The sequence below is a fragment of the Ictalurus furcatus genome, chromosome 17 (assembly GCF_023375685.1).
Source record: "Ictalurus furcatus strain D&B chromosome 17, Billie_1.0, whole genome shotgun sequence".
In the NCBI taxonomy this organism is placed as follows: domain Eukaryota; kingdom Metazoa; phylum Chordata; class Actinopteri; order Siluriformes; family Ictaluridae; genus Ictalurus; species Ictalurus furcatus.
Genome location: NC_071271.1, coordinates 23,873,089 through 23,895,441, shown reverse-complemented (window position 1 = coordinate 23,895,441; position 22,353 = coordinate 23,873,089). Strand labels below are relative to the sequence as shown.

The window sequence follows — 22,353 nt, the reverse complement described above, 5'->3', positions numbered from 1 at the left end:
CGAGATCTTCCCGAGTAAGAGCTCTGGTTTCGTTTCGTTTTTCCGAGTCCGAGGTTGTGAATTCTGTGTTACGAGCTTTAGTCGGATGCAGCACAAAACACGTGTGTCCCAGGCTTCGAGAGGTTTATTTCCAGATGTCCTCCGAGGCATAAGGCTTAAAGATCCATTCGAGAGGTAACTGCTACTCTTTCATGACACAAAGCTCTCGTGTCTTCTACCTTCAGCTTATCCGGCGACGTGTAAGGAGCCTCCGGAGCGTAGATTCGGAAGATGTCGGCCAGGCAGCAGGCCACCAGGAGCCTGACGTCTTTGTCCGGGTGCTTCAGGAAGAAGTCCGAGGCCAGGTGCAGAGCAAGGTTCAGGTACAGCTCTTTCTCCTCCTCTGAATCTTGGTCCATGTCCATGAAGGTCTTTACCACCATCTATTAAAAAAAATAATAATAATAATAATCAGCAATGAATCCGTTTACATTATCTAGTGATGTACGGAATAATCAGGAATCCTGACCAGAATGACCCTCGACCCCGAGTTTTTACCTTCAGTCTCCGGACCATCTCTTCCTTGGAGATTTTATCGGAGATCTCCTTCACCCCCGGCGGGTAGGTGATCTTGCCATCCGTGGCTCGATTCTTGGAGTGAGCCATGCTCTCCGACTAGTGCACGCTGAGGGAAAAAAAATACATTCACATCGAGTTACAACCCGGTACGTAACCTAGACTTATTAAGCGAGCTCTATAGCAGCTAGATGTCGAGCGATTGATCGGTTTTGCCGGTTATTCGGCACCGATAACATTGCTGGAACCGTCGGTTATGGGCCAAAATCAACACCGGTATTTTTTCCCAGTTGCACGAGTGGCTGAGAAGGGTCCGTCGTCATTATACGGTACGAGAGCGGCCTCTAGAGGCGAAATAAACACCCATCACTGACTAATTTCGTTGTGTTATTCGAAGTGGTTTTTGATTCATTTCGGACGTCTCTGTTTTTATTTATTTGGAGTGCTACTGTTTGGTTCAGTTTGGACGTATATCTTTTATTTACTTTAATATTTATTAATAGTTAATGTATATTAATATTTATATGTTTCTTTCATTAGAAAATATATATATATACAGAACACACATGGTACTTTCAGTACTGTATTTTCATAATAAAGTTCAGCAATATTTTACTTTTGAGTGTTACGTTTTCGTTTTTTAAAAAACAAAATTTTTAGGCATCGTTAACGGTAAAATCCACTATCGGTCGTCCTCTAATAGCAGCCATGAGAAGAAACCGGCAATTTTACTTTCCAGCTTTCCGGGCCACTTCGTGCCCGAACGAAACAAACGAGTAGTTGTTTTTAAGCTGCGTCCACGTTAATCCGGATAGATCTGGAAACTGCGGCCGGTTGGTGATTGGGTGGGAATCTATAGGACGGATGCAAGTGCGGATGAGAGTTTTATTAAAGACGAGATCCAATGCATGAAACAGGTGTTTTCAGAACAGGCGAAGGGTCAGAACGGCTTGGAAGAGTGAATACACTCAGTACTCCGTGAAGTACGTAGACACACTAGGGGTTTAAATACCAAGCGCAATCAGGGGGATAACAAGAACAGCTGAATACAATAAAGACACGTAAGGGAAACGACCGATGACCATACGGGGCGGAGACAGGACAGAAATCATAACAGATGCACGTGTAGAAAGTAAACAAAGTCAATGTCACGGAAAAACCCAGAAGCACGAGTGCACTCGCGCTGTGAGCTTCGCTTCGGGTTTCAGAGAGGAAATCCTAACGGCACGCCACAGACTCTCCCGGGCGCCGCGCATCTGTGTTCCCTGAACATTACGTCATCAATTAACATTTAGAAAATCGATTTTTGATTCATGAATCGATTCAGAATCGTCCACGTCCGCATCGCGATACATCTAACAATCGAATCCCCCCCCACTCTTAGTCGGGGATGTGACATGGCACAGCAGCATCTTAGCTGCGAACGTTAACCCACTCATACCGCAGCAATTTGCCGATGATTACAATGTTTAATTTATTAATAAATGAAATGATCAATGAAATTCGAATGTTATAAAAGCACTCTATACCATACTGTTGTTCAACGCCCGAATCCGATCGGTCAGATCAGATGGTTCCGGCTGTAACACTATAGTGCTGTTCAAGGAAAAAAAAAAACAAGGAATAAATCTGTCCTTTTGGCGTATTTTTAAATGATAACTCGCACATAATGCGTAAATATTGGCAGGTCTGTCTATGGATCTGGACAAGTGAAAAACTCCTGTGCGGACCAGAAAACACGTTCCCGTAGCCTCTTTAGACAAGCAGGCTCAGTATTCTGCAGATACACTGCTCGCCAGCGTTTTTTTTATTTTTTTATCATTTCTCTCAAGTTTTATTTCCCAACCAGGGAAAAGGAAACAAAAAACCCCACCCCAGCTCAGTTCTGTATAATACGCTGCTATGATACACATCAACGCTGTAACTACAGCACACGCTACTCGTTCCAAATCCTGCCGCACGACACACAATGGGGTTCTCATAGAACGATATTATCCAAGTGTGCTTATTAATGAGCACGCACGGATGACGTGGATGATTTTTTTTAAGAACCGGGAGAACGCACGTCCGTCAACATACTCATCCTGGTTCAACATATCGAGAGAAAACAAAGATGCTAAAGATAGTTGAATAATATCTTCCATGGAATTGAGGAGTGGGTCTATTAGGAACACCAATCACAGCCTTTGTGCGCCAAATCAAAGGCTTTTGTAGAGCAGATGATGAAATTAAAAAGAAATGGGTCCGACATCACTGCGTACTCGTAAACGGACGTACGGATTTCTTCACACCCGATACCGGATTCGAATGGGACTCGAAACATCAGGGCCGAGAGAAGTGGTCATGCTTTCTCCACCCACGGTGATGCTGCTTTCAGCGCAAAAATCACGTCTGTGCCAAAACATTGGCATCCAGCCCCGTGGCGTAAACACAGCCTACGCTAGTAACGATCTGATCTGAGAGTCGTCGAGTTTTAAAACACGTTAGCAATTGAACGCAAGTATGTAGGTAAAAATATCTGTATATAATCATGATTCATCAAAAATATCATTATTTTTCTACCATACACAGCAACACGTCCAGGTATACGGTAGGGTCTCGTTTCAAATGTGTTCAATGATTTATATTTCGCAAATTTAAAAAAAACCCACCTTCGTTAAATATAAGTGTGCGACAATTATTCGCACCCTTTTAGTCAATTTTTTGTGCTACCTCTCTTTGCCAAGATAACAGCTCTGAGTCTTCTCCTATAACGACTGATGAGGTTGGAGAATACATGGCGAGGGGTCTGAGAGCGTTCCTCCATACAGAATCTCTCCAGATCCTTCACATTTCGAGGTCCACGCTGGTGGACTCTCCTCTTCAGTTCACCCCACAGGTTTTCTATGGGGTTCAGGTCAGGGGACTGGGAGGGTCATGGCAGGACCTTGATTTTGTGGTCAGTAAACCATTTGTGTGTTGATTTTGATGATGTTTTGGATCATCGTCCTGCTGGAAGATCCAACCACGGCCCATTTGAAGCTTTCTGGCAGAGGCAGTCAGGATTTTATTTAATATCTATTGATATTTGATAGAGTCCATGATGCCGTGTACCCTAACAAAATGTCCAGGTCCTCTGGCAGAAAAACAGCCCCAAAACATTAAAGATCCACCATCATATTTAACCGTGGCCATGAGGTACTTTTCCATATGGCTACCTCTCTGTGTGCACCAAAACCACCTCTGGTGTTTATTACCAAAAAGCTCTACTTTGGTTTCACCATTAATTCCCTGCAAATGTTAGTCCTTTTTTTCTTCCTTCATCATCATCATCATCATCAGGCGGCTGATAAATCACAGGAGCTGTTCCAGCACTCGGTCTGACCTCGAAATCACCTGCACTTACTGCATATTCATGAAGAATAAATACTAAGATACCTATCGAAACGTTTTCTACATGCTGCACTTAAACAAAGGAGTTCTTTAGTGTGTGTGTGTGTGTGTGTGTGTGTGTGTGTTTGGGTGCGTTTCCAGCATAATGAGGTGTTAAGACTCAAGTCCAGAGCTTAAAAACCACTCTGGTGGTCTGCTCACTCATTCCCTGACCATCTGCAGCCAAGTTCCCTCAGGAAACCAAAACCATACCATGGGTAAAAACCATCGAATACGAGACGTTATAATGAAGTGTGAAAAAAAATGTGAGTTCCAATGTGCGTTAAACAACAGCTACAGGATATTGCATTTATTTACACGTTATTCCATTGACTTATTCTGTACAGGTGAAAGATGGCGAGAACACTGGATGAAAGGGTAGAGAAGTCTATACTTCTTGGTATTCGCATTGGTTCCTGACTTTTCATCCATAAGTGTGGACGTATATCTGTATACGACGGAACAATTCATCGCAATCGGGATCAGATTTAAATAATCTGCATTTACACAGACGAACTACTCCAAACGTTTGGCTCACGTCTAAACGTTCCAAACGTCCCCATCCGAGTCGCCCGTCAATGCCGAAGCTGTCGTCGTCGTTACGTGATGATAGAATAGGTCCCAAACTACAACCCCAATTCCAAAACGTTTGGGACGCTGAGTGAAACTTAAATAAAAACAGAATGCAAATCTCATAAACCCATATGTTATTCACAATAGAACATAGAAAAAAACATATAGGATGTTTAAACGGAGGAAATGTACTATTTTAAGAAATAAATAAGCTCAAAAGTTGGGACGGGGGCAACAAAAGTCTGGAAAAGTAAGTGTTAGTAAAAAGAAACAGCTGGAGGTCGATTGGGAACAGGTCAGTAAGACGACTGGGTATAAAAAGAGGATCTTGGAGAGTCTCTCAGAAGTGAAGATGGGCAGAAGTTCACCAATCTGCGAAAAACTGCGTCTGCAATTTGTGGAACGATTTTAGAATAACGTTCCTCAATGTAAAATTGCGAAGACTATGAATATCTCATCATCTACAGTACATAATATCATCAAAAGATGATGAGAATCTGAAGAAATCTCTGTGCGCAAGTGACGAGGGTGAAAATCAATATCGCATGCGTGTGATCTTCGGGTCCTCGGGCGGCACTGCGTTAAAAACAGTCCTGATTCTGTAATGGAAATCACTGCATGGGATCAGAAACACCTCCAGAACTCACTGTCTGTGAACACAGTTCACCGTGACATCCACAAACGCTGGTTAAAGCTCTATCATGCAAAGAAGAAGCCATAAGTGAACATGATCCAGAAACGCTGCCGTGTTCTCCGGGCCAAAGCTCATTTAAAATGGACTGAGACAGAGTGGAAAACTGTTCTGCGGTCAGATGAATCCAAATGTTAAATTCTTATTGGAAACCATGGATGCCGTGTCTCCTAAACTAAACAGGACTAAAGAGGAGAGGGACGATCTGGCTTTTTATCAGTGCTCAGGGGTTCCCAAACTTATCTCTAGGTCATGGTTTCCCAAACTATCACTAAGTCATGCATTCCCAAACTTGCTAGGTTCAGTTATTTTACAAAAATTCATACATCACTCTAACTATAAAGGACAGCATTTGTGTGATAAATATTTTAAAAATGCTACTGGGGGTCACGCTTAATCGAGCAACATTTTAATTAAGAGTGTATGCTTCCCCCCCCCCCACGTTCACGTCAAAGGAGTTCAGCAATAACAACATTATTTCCGCTAAACAAACTAGCAATGCGTTTCGAAGCGTACAAGTAGGCAAAATCCTAGCTCGTTACCGAGTACTAAAACTACCCGGTTTTCCTATTACAGTTACTGTTCGAAACCTTCAAATCTGTTCTGCGTACAAGACGTCCGAGTTTCCTAAATTCGCAAATACGTTTGAATGTAAAGTCAAGAGTTTTCAATCCGGGACTCATGACAGCAATCACGACAACAGCGGAACATTTTACCAGAGCTTGTTAGCGTGAGGGCTAGCACGGTGTGAAACCACTAAAGATTATACAGGTTGACCGATGTTTTGGCTCTGAGGTGCGACTTTAATCCGCGAAGCGTACATACCGTACGTATGCGAGTGTGTGAACAATGCTGGGCGAGTCAAATGGAGATCAGATGAATCAGAAGGTAGAGAAATTAGAGATCTCGTTCAGAGTGATTTCCATGTGTTTAGACCACCCGGTCAGCTCAAGAAGCACAACAGATGGTGCATCAATGGCTGAAATGTTTTTCCAGAAGAATCTTCTGAACTAATCTGGGCAGTCTGTCTGGGCAAAGGCTCTGGGTTACTGATCAGAAGGTCAGGAGTTCAAGTCCCAGCACTGCCAAGCTACCACGCCAAGGCAAGGCCCTTAACCCTCAACTGCTCAGATGTATAAATGAGATAAACGCAAGTCGCTCTGGATAAGAGCATCTGCCAAATGCCGTAAATGTAATCATCATTCAACTTTCGGTGCTCACGTTAAGGAAGGACCCAGTCAGTCCTGGCTCCAATTAAAGACCGGACGGCAAGACACCACAACAACCTCGGCTGAAACGGAATCTCTCCTCCTTTCTCCAACCTCAGTGCTGCTACTACCAACAAGCTGCTGGGGTTGACTTAGGACATTTTGGCAGAGGAATGATATTAAACATGATAATCAGACACGGCCAGGTCTTACGTCCGTGTAAACATGCAGGGACGAAAAGAAAAATCAGATCTGTCGTTTCAAAATATCCGACATGGTGTACAACGCGAGTCGTAGTTTTGGTGAAAATGTATTTCTGTATTCGAACAAGTGCTGGAATGACTTCCTGTTCAGTCTGAGTGTGTGTGGGTGTAACTGACTCTGACTGTAATATTCTGGTAGTTTTTCATCTTAACAGAGCTGGTTTTATTTCCTCAGATAAAAGGCTTGATCCTTTATGTATGATAAGATAACTTACTTCGTGGCAACGCGCTCAATAACAATCTACAGGGCCGCATTTACACTGCAGGTCTTGGTGCCCGATTCCGATTTGCTGATTGTATCTCTTTCAAAAGTGACACACAATCCGATCTCTGCATTTACACTATATGTCGTATAGTTACGGGTGAAACGACCCGAGGCAGACGTCACCGGAAAAGGAAGTCAAAAAGGCGCAATTTGCGATGGACGCAGACGGAAATGTAATTCGAGCTTTTGCTTTCTGCAGCATATCAAAACGCAAGCAAAACACCGGGCTCTTAAGGTGGAGGAAATAAAAAAAGGAAAGAAGAGAGCCCTTGTTGAGAGCTGCGTTTCCGCAGTTGGTGTCCACCCGAGTCGACGCCATTCGCCGCTGTCGCTTTCTCAGCGATGTACGACTCGCGTCGACAGGGGAATATCTGATCTGTGCGCTTACACGCCAGACGGAAACGCACGTATCCGATTCCTATCGGATTTATTCCCATGAACGAGGCCTGAAACGGATCTGAGGATATCATGGGTCATGTCCCGTATCCGATCCGCGCTCACACGTTCGTGTTTTTATCCCATATCAGATCTGCGCTCACACGTTCACGGGTCATATCCCGTATCCGATCCGCGCTCACACGTTCGCGGGCCATGTCGCGTATCCGATCCGCGCTCACATGTCCGCGTTCATATCCCATATCAGATCCGCGCTCACACGTTCATGGGTCATATCCCGTATCCGATCCGCGCTCACACGTTCACGGGACATGTCCCGTATCCGATCCACGCTCACATGTTCGCGTTCATATCCCATATCAGATCTGTGCTCACATGTTCACAGGTCATATCCCATATCAGATCCGCGCTCACACGTTCACGGGTCATATCCCGTATCCGATCCGCGCTCACACGTTCCCGGGCCATGTCGCGTATCTGATCTGCGCTCACACGTTCGCGGGCCATGTCCTATATCCGATCTGCGCTCACACGTTCGGGGGTCATGTACCGTATCCGATCTGCGCTCACACGTTCGTGTTCATATCCCGCATCAGATCTGCGCTCACACGTTCGGGGGTCATATCTCACTATTCCGGGTGTGAGACAGGATACACCCCACATAGGCCACTAATCCACCACACACACACGGCACTAATCCACTTACTGGTGTGTTATTGGACGGTGGGAGGAAACCGGAAACCGTGGAGGAGAGCAACCCAAGCTCAGGATTAAACCCAAGGCGCCGCTGTGCCGCCCGTCCTCAGGTAGATCACTACCCACCTTTGAGATCCGACGTCTCCACCACTTCTGCTACGGATTCGTTTATCAGGAAGTCAGTAATAAAATCAGACACGTCTCCTCGGTGATAAAACTCTCGCATGCCGACAGCAATGAACGTTCCTACAATAGAAGACAGTTCCCAGCAGGGAGCTGAACGTGTCTGCATCACGTGCCGTTCATCAGAAAGTATACGAGAGCATCAGTTTTTTTATTTCCTGATTCGGGAAGCGTCTAATATCCGGGGGAGGGTCGGCGATAAGCGTGCTACCAGAGTAAGTTTCACTGTACAGGGGAACAAATCATTCTCCCGGCGCAATCAGATCAGAGAAATCACCAAAAATATACAACATCAAAAGTAGAATAATCCGAATGATTTACAGGTTAATCAGAGAGATCAGAGAGATCCAGAAGACAAACATGGAACTTATTAAGGACGTGGAGTTAATGAACCGCTCATGAACGTAACCAGCACGTGTGAAATACTCACTCAACACTAACACCACCAACACGTCTTATATCACATTATAACCCTCTAATAGCTAACGCACTCGGTCTGATGACCCAGAACAATATAAAACGGTCACACACACACACACACACACACACACACACACACACACACACACAGACATGCACACACACTCTCATAGACACACACACAGACACACACTCACTCACACACACTCTCACACTCTTTCTCTCACAAACACACTCACACACTCTCACTCACACACACAAACTCATACTCTCTCTCTCACACTCTCTCACACACAAACACACTCACACAAACACTCTCTCACACATACACACACACTCTCTCACTCTTTCTCTGACAAACACACTCACACATACACTCACACACTCTCTCACACACACGCTCTCACACACACAAACACTCTCTCACACATACACACACTCTCTCGCTCACAAACACACTCACACATACACTCACACACTCGCACTCTCACACACACACTCTCTCACACACACAAACACTCTCTCACACATACACACTCTCTCACTCTCACACTCTCTCGCTCACAAACACACTCACACATACACTCTCTCACACATACACACACTCACACACACTCTCTCACTCTTCCTCTGACAAACACACTCACACATACACTCACACACACTCTCACACACACATACACTCTCTCACACATACACTCACACACACTCTCACACACACATACACTCTCTCACACATACACACACTCACACACACTCTCTCACTCTTCCTCTGACAAACACACTCACACATACACTCACACACACACACTCTCACACACACATACACTCTCTCACACATACACTCACACACACTCTCACACACACATACACTCTCTCACACATACACACACTCACACACACTCTCTCACTCTTTCTCTGACAAACACACACACACATACACTCACACACCCAAACTCACACTCTCTCACAAACACACTCACACATACACTCTCTCTCTCTCACACACACACACACTCTCACACACACACAAACACACACTCTCACAAACACACTCTCTCTCTCTCTCTCACACACACGCTCTCACACACTCTCACACACACATACACTCTCTCACACATACACACACTCACACACACTCTCTCACTCTTTCTCTGACAAACACACTCACACATACACTCACACACCCAAACTCACACTCTCTCACAAACACACTCACACATACACTCTCTCTCTCTCACACACACACACGCTCTCACACACACACAAACACACACTCTCACAAACACACTCTCTCTCTCTCTCTCTCTCTCTCTCTCTCACACACACGCTCTCACACACAAACACACACACACTCTCACAAACACACACTCTCTCTCTCTCACACACACGCTCTCACACACACAAACACACACACACACACTCTCACAAACACTCTCACACACTCTCTCTCTCTCTCTCACACACACGCTCTCACACACACACAAACACACACACTCTCACAAACACTCTCACACACACACTCTCTCTCAAACTCACACGCTCTCACACACACACACGTGCTCCCTCACACACATGCACGCTCCCTCACACAAACACACACTCTCTCTCTCACACACACACTCTCTCTCTCACAAACTCACACACGCTCTCTCTCAAACTCACACGCACTCTCTGACCCTCACGCGCTCTCACTCACACGCGCTCTCTCTCAAACTCACACGCACTCTCTGACCCTCACGCGCTCACTCACACGCGCTCTCACACAAATACACTCACCCTCTCTCTCACACACACTCACTCTCTCTCACAAACACACATACTCTCACACACACTCTCTCTCACACACATACACACACTCTCTCACTCACACACACACACTCACACACACACTCTCTCACATACACACACACTCTCACATACACACTCTCTCTCACATACACACTCTCTCTCACATACACACTCTCTCACATACACTCTCTCTCACATACACTCTCTCTCACATACACACTCTCTCTCACATACACACTCTCTCACATACACACTCTCTCTCACACACACACACACTCTCTCTCACACACACACACTCTCTCTCACACACACACACTCTCTCTCACACACACTCACACACTCTTTCACACACACTCTCTCACACACACACTCTCTCTCTCACACACACACACTCTCTCACACATACACTCTCTCTCTCACACACACTCACACACTCTCTCTCACACACACACACTCTCTCACATACACTCTCTCTCACATACACACTCTCTCTCACATACACACTCTCTCACATACACACTCTCTCTCACACACACACAGACTCTCTCTCACACACACACACTCTCTCACACATACACTCTCTCACACATACACTCTCTCTCTCACACACACTCTCTCTCACACACACACACTCTCTCACACATACACTCACTCTCTCACACACACTCACACACTCTCTCTCACACACACACGCTCTCTCTCTCTCTCGCACATACACACACTCTCTCTCACACACACACACTCTCACACATACACACACACTCTCACACATACACACACACACTCGCGCTCTGTCACACACACACTCACCCACTCTCTCACACACTCTCAAACACTCTCTCACACATACACACACTCTCACACACTCACTCTCACACACATGCTCTCTCACACAAACACACACACTCACTCTCCCTCTCACACACTCTCTCTCACAAACACACTCACCCTCTCTCTCACAAACACTCTCTCACACAAACACACACACTCACTCTCACACACTCTCTCTCGCAGAATAATACACAATCTAGAACACATTATACATGTCTTATTTCGCATTATAACTCTCTAATAGCCCAAGCGCTTGGTTTGATGACCCCTAACAACCCCGAATGTTCTTGTATACACACACACACACACACACACACACACACACGGGGCGTGGAACTGATTAACAGCCAAGTAATGAACACCACCAGAGCCACTGCATGTTAGACCGCTGTATATAACAGCTGTATATGACAGCTACAAGATAATCAGAATTAACATGTTCGCAATCCCCCACAGTGCACGTCCGTGTAAAACTAGTCAGGGTTTCACGTTAGCTACGTAGCTAACTAATCTAACCACAAACAGTTACATTAATGTTAGCCTAGCCTAGCCTAGCCTAGCAGAACCCAGCAGATAAACCGCGTTAATGCAGCGTTCAGCAGCTCCGGTTTTCTAACGCTAGCTTTAACAGATAAACAGATGTATTTGATTAGCCTAGCCTAGCCTAGCTACAACACACACAAACCAGCCGTTTAATAATAATCACAATAAGATTCCTAATAATAACCGGAATAAAGCACGCGACCTCGGGGCAGGAACACAAAGAGGAAAATATGATGAGGGAAAAAGCTATTATTATTATTATTATTATTGTTATTATTATTATTATTATTATTATTTTCAGCCAAGTGTGTTAGAAGAGGTGCAGTTCTGATACAGAGAGAGAATGGACATTATTAGTGTTAGCCATGCTACAGCTAATCTTACAGCTCGAGCTCTAAAACCGCCATTACATGAATGTAAAGCCTGATTAAAAATGAAATAAATCTCCTGCACACACACAGGTGTGTATGTGAGTGTGTATGTGTGTGTATATTACTGCACCTCTCAGGGTTTAATCGTCCAGGTAGCGCCGTTTACCTGAGTGTTGATCAGCTCCGCAGCCCGCCGCCGTGTCTGTGCGCGCGCGCGTGCGTGAGTGTGTATGTGTGTCGCGCTCGCTCGCGCTCTCTCTCTCTCTCTCTCTCTCTCACCGCCGCGCGAATCCGCGCTGCGCTTCAAAATGGCGCCAATTCCTGCCTGCAGCTGCACCAATCCACACTGCGCGCGCGCGCGCACAGCACAGACCAACACTGACCTCTACTGACCGTGCACGCGCGTGACGAAGACGACCACTATAACAATAATAATAATAAAACTAATAATGATTTTTAAAAAATAACTATTATAATAGTAATAATAATAATAATAAGCATAATAAAACTAATAATGATAAAAAAAATAATGATAATAATACTATTAATAACCAACAATAATAATAATAATAATAATAATGACAATAATAATAAGCATTATAAACATAATAGTGGTAAAAAAAATAATGATAGTAATTATTATAATAGTAATAATAATAATAATAATAATCATTTAAAAATTGTGTTTTTAAGGATAACAACAACAATAATAATAATAATACTAATAATAACAACGACGATGACGACGGCGATGATGATGATAGGGGGCACAGTAGACACTGGGCCCTGTGTGCATGGAGTTTGCATGTTCTCCCCATGCTTTGAGGGTTTCCTCTGGGTATTCCAGTTTCCCTCCCCAGTCCAAAGACACGTGATGTCCGTGTTGTGTGAATGTGTGTGACTGTGATTCTCCAGGGTGTCCCCTGCCTTGTGGCCCGAGCTCCCTGGGATAGGCTCCAGGCTCTCCGCGACCAGGTGTAAGATAAGTGGTATGGAAAATGGATGAATGTATTATAATAATAATGATGATGTGTATTCCCACTTCACCAGGATAAAGCCATTACCATGGGTGTATAATAATATGATATGTTATGATATTATTCATTTTCAGTAAGCACTTTATCTTGGTCTGGGTTGTGGTGGATCTGGGGCATATCCCAGGAAGCTCATCTCCCGTCCAGGATGTATTCCTTCCTCACATGACCAAGATAAACCAGTTACTGAAGATAGATGAATAAATGATATTATGTTAGATATTTAATTAAATTACATTATACTGAATTTCAGCAACAACATATACTTAAAAATTAAGGTTTTTTTTTTTTAAAATTGATGATTTAATTGAAATATCACAATGACATGATGATGACTATGACTAATATTATTATTAGTGTTTTACAAGTAGTAGTGAAAAAAGGAGGAGGAAGACGAGCATGTGTTAAATAAACAATTAAATTAAATGAACCTTTTGAAAAAATTGACACAATAATGTACTTACAGTAATGAAATGTACTGAATGTATTTATTACAATTCCACTATACAAAACTTTTGTAATAGTATTATAAACACACCATATAAGAACAGCATTATACATAAACATTAATAATAACAAATACTCTAACGATGTAGAACAAAATGTACTACCCATCTTACATATATATGCACCCATATATATATATATATATATTACACACACACACACGTTATATATATATTACATATAGTTCATTTTCCCTGAGGGTTCCTTTGTGTTGTTTATATCAGATCAGAGAGATGAAATTCTCCCGAGGAAAGGGAGAATAAAGTGAGCTTTTCCTATTTAATCGGTATCTGTAATTACATTGTGCTACAGCTGGATTTTACGTAGAAAAGAAAAGCTGGCATCAGACGTTCCATACAAAGCTTTCACAAGCTTTTGAAATAATTCAAACATTCCAGTTTTTTCCATAAAATGAATTTCAGAGGTCTTCCTTCGAACTCTTTGATTGTACAGACCACAGTTTATTAACAATAGTGACTTATCATTAGCATCATTACTATTAATGATTTCGTAATCATTTTTGCAAACCTTTCAAACCAAGACATGTTAATAAAACAGCTAACCACAGCATAAAAACTTTTTAAAATGTCGTTATAAATATCGCAATAAATTTCTGCTAAAATTTTACAGGTCAGCAAATAGAAAATTTTGGTATTTTTCCTGGTTATTTGTCATCATCTGTATGGTCTGGAATGATTTTCTTTTCTTTTATGAGAAGGCTCACAGGAATTCATCACAATGTCCACACTGACCGGGAGCTCGAATCGATCCAGCATGTTTGCTATAGTTTCCCTCGAGACTCCATGATGATTCCTCCTGGTGACACAAAGGAAGGAGTTTACAGAAAGATTATAGAGGAAAATAAGCAAGAATAAACACCGCAGTGGAAAACAAACAGAGTAAGGTAAAATAAACACCATTGTGTACAACAAACACCGCAGTATAAAATAAACAGAGTAGGGTAAAATGAAAAACCGTAACGTAAAATAAACACCAGTGTAAAATAAACACTAGTGTAAACACCATAGTGTAAAATAAACACAGCAATGTAAAATAAACACTAATGTAAAATAAAGAGTGGTGTAAACACCACAGTGTAAAATAAAAACGGCAGTGTAAAATAAACATGGCAGTGTAAAATAAATACTAGTGTAAACACCAGTGTAAAATAAACACCATAGTGTAAAATAAACACCATAGTGTAAAATAAACCCCATAGTGTAAAAAACACGGCAGTGTAAAATAAACACTAGTGTAAAATAAACATGGTAGAGTAAAATAAATACTAGTGTAAACACCATAGTGTAAAATAGACATGGCCGTGTAAAATAAACACTAGTGTAAAATAAATACTAGTGTAAACACCATAGTGTAAAATAAACACTGTAGAGTAAAATAAATACTAGTGTAAACACCATAGTGTAAAATAGACATGGCCGTGTAAAATAAACACGGCAATGTAAAATAAATACTAGTGTAAAAACCATAGTGTAAAATAAACATGGTAGAGTAAAATAAATACTAGTGTAAACACCAGTGTAAAATAAACACCATAGTGTAAAATATACACCATAGTGTAAAATAAACCCCATAGTGTAAAAAACACGGCAGTGTAAAATAAACACTAGTGTAAAATAAACATGGTAGAGTAAAATAAATACTAGTGTAAACACCATAGTGTAAAATAGACATGGCCGTGTAAAATAAACACTAGTGTAAAATAAATACTAGTGTAAACACCATAGTGTAAAATAAACACTGTAGAGTAAAATAAATACTAGTGTAAACACCATAGTGTAAAATAGACATGGCCGTGTAAAATAAACACGGCAATGTAAAATAAACACGGCAGTGTAAAATAAACACTAGTGTAAAATAAACACGGCAGTGTAAAATAAACACGGCAGTGTAAAATAAACACCGTAGCGTAAAATAAACACGGCAGTGTAAAATAAACACTAGTGTAAAATAAACACCAGAGTGTAAAATTAACACGGCAGTGTACAATAAACACCATAGCGTAAAATAAACACGGCAGTGTAAAATAAACACTAGTGTAAAATAAACACTAGTGTAAAATAAACACCAGAGTGTAAAATTAACACGGCAGTGTACAATAAACACCATAGCGTAAAATAAACACGGCAGTGTAAAATAAACACTGGTGTAAAATAAACACGGCAGTGTAAAATAAACACTAGTGTAAAATAAACACTAGTGTAAAATAAACATTGTAGTGTTTATTTCTGCTACTAAAACACTTTGGGCCATGCTGTAATAGGAAAGTAATCACCAAAGGGGTGGTGTGATACAGCCCCATTATACTCGGAGTTACCGTTACCATTTCGACACTGTTTACAGTCTCATATTTAAAAAAAAAGAGGCTGGTGTAGAAACTAACTTGTTTTGCAGACATTACATTAAGAAGACTATAAATGGACACAAAGCACATTTGTGTCATTCGTTAATAAAAAAATTCATTGTAATGCTTGGCATACTGCTGTGGTATAAGCGTAATAAAACATTTCAGGACGTGCCGTTATAGAAAGAGATGACTAAGTTCAGAGTGACAGCTGTAACTCCACTCACTCTCCTCATTACACCATGCTGTCACTGATTATTTTCCTATAACAGCACGTCCCCGAGTGGTTTATTCCTTACTCGATAGGCCGGTCGGTCAGCACAGCGGGACAGTTTATACAGAATCTTTTGGGCTGTAGAGAAACTAAATAGCTGGCTTAGCTACTATTTTTACACCTAGGCTAATCCTAATCTTTGAGTCTGTTTACTCGTTTAAATACAACTCATAATAGAGGAGCCATACAACCTCAATGACGTTAATTAATCTCTGGGAAAAGTTCAAAAGCCTGGAGTAAAAAAAAAATTCTTTAGATGCTGTGATTTTGCAGAAACTGGAACCTTTTTATTCGAAAACTACTACTAATAAAACATGAGCTTTTGCACAACACGCCTTGCGGTTTAAAGTCCCGTCGCCTTGTTTAATTGAACGGCGAAGATCCTTGTGCTGATCTAAAAGATTACAACAGCTTATATGAATTCCGACGAGGTATAACGAGCCCTGTACGCGGGTTTAGGATCGAATACGGGACCCTGGAGCTGTGAGGAGACAACACTGCACGCTGTTAAAATGCCTACAACATTAAAACGATGAACAGACTTACTTCTCTAACTCGACGGGATCACGTTTCCAGCTGGTGTCCGGCTCAACAAATTCCACTCTATACCCCGTCTCTAAAGCCTGAAACATGAGAAATATCAGAAAGAAAGAACACCCATCAGAGAAACTGCAAAGAACTGTACACGAATGAAACGGAGACACAGCGTGTTCTCTATAAACGCCGTATTCGCGTCGAAGTTGGACTGGTCACGATAATTACGCCATCGCCTCATCGTACGATATCGCCCGTTGTATTTACATAAGAATGAACGTTTTAGCCCTTCGCGCCGTTTCTTTCCTCTCGTCTGCTCCGGGGCTGCCGAATTAAACACCCAACTTTTAATTTATTTTTTCTACGGTAAGATTTAAGGTAAAAACACACATTGGAATGCATAAACTGTGCATTTGAATTTAAGATGTGTAGCAAGCGCTAGAACAGATTTTAATTAAAGCATACTGTCGGGGGGAGAAAAACAAAAATGACACGCGAGATATTAACAATGCAATAACGATGTTTTTTTTGAAGAAGAAAAATCTAGAAAGAATAGATTCAAAGAGTGTCTGTAATAATCCAGGCGTGGTCAGTAATGTCGGGGATCGAGCCGCTTCAGCTGCGTGAGCTGAAGCGGAACAGTGAATGGAACACTAACACGGTAAACCGAAGCGCTTCAATAGCGGGGTAATTAACTCACCCGGATGCTATCTATACACGTATGAGATTAATCAGACGTTTACACGACATAAACACAATATTACAGCCTGCTTCTGCACAAAATCAAAGTTTAATTAAAATAACTTACCACTGCAACATATGGCTTCATTTCCCAGGCCTGGACGTTGGTATTGTCGATAATAACCGGTGTACGCCCATCCAGCATGGCTTTTTTGGCTATAATCAAAGAAAACCAAATGACAACGCAGCTATAAAACTCTCTAGAAACATCAGCGTAGAGACATGATTCAGTGAACACGCACGGTAAATTCGACAGGGGTTTGTTCTGGAATTAGGATTCCACCAGACCCACCTCTGCTTTGATTCCAGTCGTGTGCGGCTCCGAGCAGAGTGGGCTCGAAGTGATATCCGTCCTTCTGGTAGAAGTAATCATCAGTGCTGAGGATCAGTCCGCTCGGACCGCTGGTCGATATGTGCCTGAGAAACACACGAGCTCCTGTGATATTACAGTAGATATACAGATATCGGACAGTCTAAAGGACTAAATTTACCTCCTTGAAACTGTATAGTCGGCGTTACAGATCTGACAAGCTAATACGTCTATATCTTGATTAATCTACATCAAATATTTGTACATACGGTATGATCCATTTAAAAAAGAATCATTTTTAAAAAGTGTTTACTGCGGATGCTACGAGCGGCCATGTTGATTTAACGTTACTCGCTAAACCCAGGGCTGAGGAAACCAGTAGGAATTCCTAGCTGAGGGAGTGTTTTCCTAACCCGAGTTCGGAAATTTCCGAGTTACGGCTTTAGTCGAACGCAGCAGATATCCCACTGCGCCGCTATGGCATTGTGGGTAATGTAGGAACCCGGTAACCAAACTGAAACCAAATATTCAACTTAATAAACCCTGGACACCATTCGAGATTTTTTCTTGCGCAATAGTGTTTTTTTTTTATTCGCCTGCACGTACAAAACTCACCTGGCTAGAGTGGATTTCCCGGAACCTGGGACTCCTCTCATCAAAATCAACACCAAAGACGGACCTTCGCTACGCTCGTGTTGGTTCACGTCCTGATAATTCTGCTCCTCATACCGCCACAGTCTGAACACTTCATACGGAGCGGGGCTGTGAGACGAAGCGAGTCTGACGTCGGGACCGAGCCAGAAGTACTGGTGTGTTTGAGGCTGCGAGTACAGCGGGGGCGTGGGATTTTGTGGATAGAAGCAGAAGTTTGGTGGAGGAAGATGCCACTGATTTGGATATCTGTGTGAGTTTGACCAATCGCAGGTCACGTCATAAGACTGAGGTCTCCATTGTGGCGTGTTCCTGTAGTCTGTTCGCGGCCGTGTGGCTGGAAAAGGCCTGTATCTCTGGTCACTCCCCTTATCTTTTACGGCTGGAGTGCAGAACTGAGACGCTCGCTCGCTACTCCCATCTACAGCGTCTCGCTGGTCGATTTGCTCGAGCTCTTTATAAAACTCACTCAGCTCGTCCTCGATCGCAGACTGCGGTCGACACGTCGGACCGATGAAAGCGGCGCTGCTGATGCCGATCTCTTTAATGACCTCATCTCTGTTCCTCGCCTGACTGCACGCTCGCTCGTCATCTCCAGAGGTTTTCTCCTCACCTTTATTAAGCCGCTCCGACCCGTGATTCAGCTCCACCACCTCCGGCCGTTCCAACACGCCTTCCCGCTGTTCAGGAAGTCCGGGAACAGGAGCGGACTCTGGAAATGTCCGGCTGTAGCTCAACGTTCCGGCTCGGTCGAGCTGCTGTGGATCTTCGACACTTCCACTCACAGGTGGAGGAGAAGATCCAGGTGGAGTCACATTAGGCATCTGGAAAGAATCAGAACATTTCCTGAGACATGCCTGAGACAAACGGGCGTATAGAAGTGTGTGAGGTTTGCTGTAAATCCACTGATACACTTAATACACGTTACCCTGTGATCAGCACTAACGCAGTCAGTATTCGTGCTTGCTGAATTAATGACACCTGACACACACACACCCAAACACAAATACACACACCCAAATACACACCCACAAATACACTCCTCCCCCCCCCCAAAACACAAACTCCTTTACCTGAATCAGGAAGTTAAAAGTTAACAATAATAATAAATAAATAAAAAGGGAGGGGGAGTTAAATCTCTGGGGAAAACATTATATATATATATAATATTTTGTGTGTGTATATTATACACACACACACACACATCCACACACACATAAAAGATATATATAAGATTCGATTTGAGCAGCGACCAACTTAAACTTTATTTTAAACTTTAATGAAATGTTTAAACAAACAGCTGATGATAGTTACAAATAAGCTTCTTTATTTAAATTAAAATGAGAGTCACAACCTGTTAATTATTGTCTATTAGTTATTAAACTCATACAGGACATGTTCACGCCGTCGGGACATGGCTGAATCCCAAACCGCCCCTTGCTCCCTACCTGAGTGGACTACATAGGGTGTGGAATAATGGATTCCGCGCGCGCCGTAGTGCACTTGATATCCCATAAGAGACTATTTAGGATTCAGCCCTAAATAGTGTTTACAAGCCTAGCTAAACTCCACCGCTCTGTGAAGTTATTTCTGATAATAAACGACCTGGTTGTAGGTATTTAAGTGTAATATTTACCTAAAAAAATAGAAAGTCCATCATTTACGTTCGTCGAAAAAGAGGAATAAACAGTAAACTGTCGGAAACGACGGTTGGTGAAATGAAACAATCGGCACACCGGAAGAAGAAGTTTTCTTCGTGTGTGTGAAACAGTGACACCTACTGACACCTATCGGCCATTCGTATTATTAACAAACAAACACTAGACGTCATATTAGCTGGGTTGCTCACTAAAGTGATGCGTCGACACGTCCGCCATATTGGAAAGGACCGGATAACCCAGTGCAAGTCTACTGTATATATCTTGTATGGCTTTTGTATATGTCAGTTCCTCCAGGATTTTGCCATTTTTTGATTGCAGAAATGAGCGCAAACTCCGCAGTATTTGGACACGCTTGCGATTTTACAAAACTACCGCAAATTGTCCGCAGACTTGGGCCAAAACGATCCGTGTGATGTCATCACAACGCGCATTCAGCCAAAGCCCTCTGCGATTCATGTGCGTCAAACATTAGTACAGTTAAAAGGTCTCATTTACCGACAAACATCACTGCGAAACACAATTTCGTGCAGCTGCAATTCCACCAAATCAAGCAGTTTTTTAATTATACGACGTCAGAACTGTTTAATTGGTCTTCTTCACTGTAACAGCTTTATGTCCTGAAATGACGATATAAAATACAGTTCAAAAAATGGTTCCAATAAAGACACATCTTTGTCAGATGTTATGTTAGTCAACTAGTGATGTAAACATTTGCAGAAGTAATTTTTGGACTTGGATTTCAGAGTGTTCTCTGTTTGATAGAATAAATCCCTTTGTTGGAGACTTTGAGCTTTGTAACTTTGCAGATCGTATACATCTCATTTACCGACAAACATCACTGCAAAAGACAATTTCGTGCAGCTGCAATTCCGCCAAATCAAGTAGTTTTCAGCAAGAAAAGCACAAAAAACCCTCTGCAAGTTGCATCGTGAATGTTTTTTAAAAAGCCGCAGCAAAATCAAGCGTTTTTAGTTGCAAGAATCACAAATGAAAAAAACAATGCTAAATCCTGTATGGACTGAAATATGGGTGAACGTCGTAACAGGGAATTAAATGTGAAGCCCTAATGTCACGGAGGCCCTTCATTTGTAACCCTGTGCATTCTGACAAACCCTCAGTGAGGAGTTTTTTGCGTTTTTTTTTTTCAGTACTTTGCTCATTTTGATGTCTAAGTATTATAACCAGCAAACCAACACGAGTTTACACGAGTAAACAAAATGATGGCACAAGCCAAGGCAGCTAACACGAAATGAATTTAATAATAATCTACGATTTACTGTATAAGCTTAAAAATAACACACGAAACATATCGCTAAGTTTAGCCACTCTCGCCGTTTTAAACGAACTCCACCAAACAAACGAACAGAGCGTTAAGTGCGTAATTCTCCATTCAGATACGGAACCTACTGCAGGTGTCAGAGCTAGGTGGAGAGCAGCTATTTTCTTCTCAGGAAACAGGTTGTGTTGAGTGTAAATGTTGTTCATATTTTCAGCTGGTGCATTACATTAGCTACTTACATTACTTTAAATGATGGATGATGTCAGCCAGTTAGCAAATGGTATTTCAGTCAGTCATGGTAAATGGTATGCACTTATGTAGCGCTTTTTTAACCTTAGCAGATCCAGAGCACTTTCAAAGCGCTTTACACTGTGTCTCATTCACCCATTCACACACACACTCACACACCAGTGGTAGCAGAGCTGCCACGCGAGGCGCTAACTTGCCATCGGGAGCAACTTGGGGTTCAGTGTCTTGCCCAAGGACACTTTGGTTTGTGGAGTCACGTGGGCCGGGAATCGAACCGCCAACCCTACGATTAGTGGACAACCCGCTCTACCACCTGATCCACATCCGCCATGTCATGCCTCAAAGCTCTAAAATTGACATACTTACGAAAATGATATGACTACAGTTTAGTATCTTCTATATTAAAGGGGTCATATCATGCTATTTTTGTTTATTGGGTGTAATAGATTAGGTTAACATGCTTTAACGTTCACAGTTTGATATATTTCCGGTTTCTCCAAAGCCCCTCCTTCTGAAAAGCCCCGAGCGCTCTGATTGGCCAGCTGACCCATTGC

General features: G+C 42.4%; 2 protein-coding genes across 4 annotated transcripts in view; both read right to left on the bottom strand.

Annotated features, from left to right (window-relative positions):
• pds5b (PDS5 cohesin associated factor B) overlaps nt 1-12,479 on the bottom strand; it is a 54,434-nt gene extending 41,955 nt beyond the window's left edge. For 2 of the 3 annotated variants that reach the window (XM_053646400.1, XM_053646402.1), the window contains exons 1-3: nt 12,364-12,479; nt 538-664; nt 219-422 (exon numbers count right to left, since the gene is read on the bottom strand). In XM_053646400.1, coding sequence (XP_053502375.1) covers nt 219-422; nt 538-645 — 312 coding nt within the window. In that variant the 5' untranslated portion in view covers nt 646-664; nt 12,364-12,479. Of the gene's footprint in view, nt 1-218; nt 423-537; nt 665-12,327 lie in introns of all 3 variants that reach the window. The other variant, XM_053646401.1, reaches the window with a different exon arrangement.
• Nucleotides 12,480-13,614: 1,135 nt separating this feature from the next.
• Nucleotides 13,615-20,568, bottom strand: n4bp2l2 (NEDD4 binding protein 2-like 2). The gene is made up of 6 exons (XM_053647765.1): nt 20,247-20,568; nt 18,575-19,434; nt 17,942-18,066; nt 17,717-17,805; nt 16,921-16,997; nt 13,615-14,554 (listed from the first exon to the last, which is right to left on the bottom strand). Exons 2-6 carry the CDS (start codon nt 19,432-19,434, stop codon nt 14,413-14,415), a joined length of 1,293 nt encoding a protein of 430 aa, XP_053503740.1. The 5' UTR covers nt 20,247-20,568; the 3' UTR covers nt 13,615-14,412.
• Between the last annotated feature and the right edge of the window lie 1,785 nt (nt 20,569-22,353).

Coding starts and splice junctions, on each gene's coding strand:
- n4bp2l2 (XM_053647765.1), bottom strand. CDS start 19,434: ATGCCTAATGTGACTCCACCTGGATCTTCTCCTCCACCTGTGAGTGGA. Junction 18,067..18,574: donor GGGAAATCCACTCTAGCCAG/GTGAGTTTTGTA, acceptor TGTGTTTCTCAG/GCACATATCGACCAGCGGTC. Junction 16,998..17,716: donor TGAAGCCATATGTTGCAGTG/GTAAGTTATTTT, acceptor CTCATGTTTCAG/GCTTTAGAGACGGGGTATAG.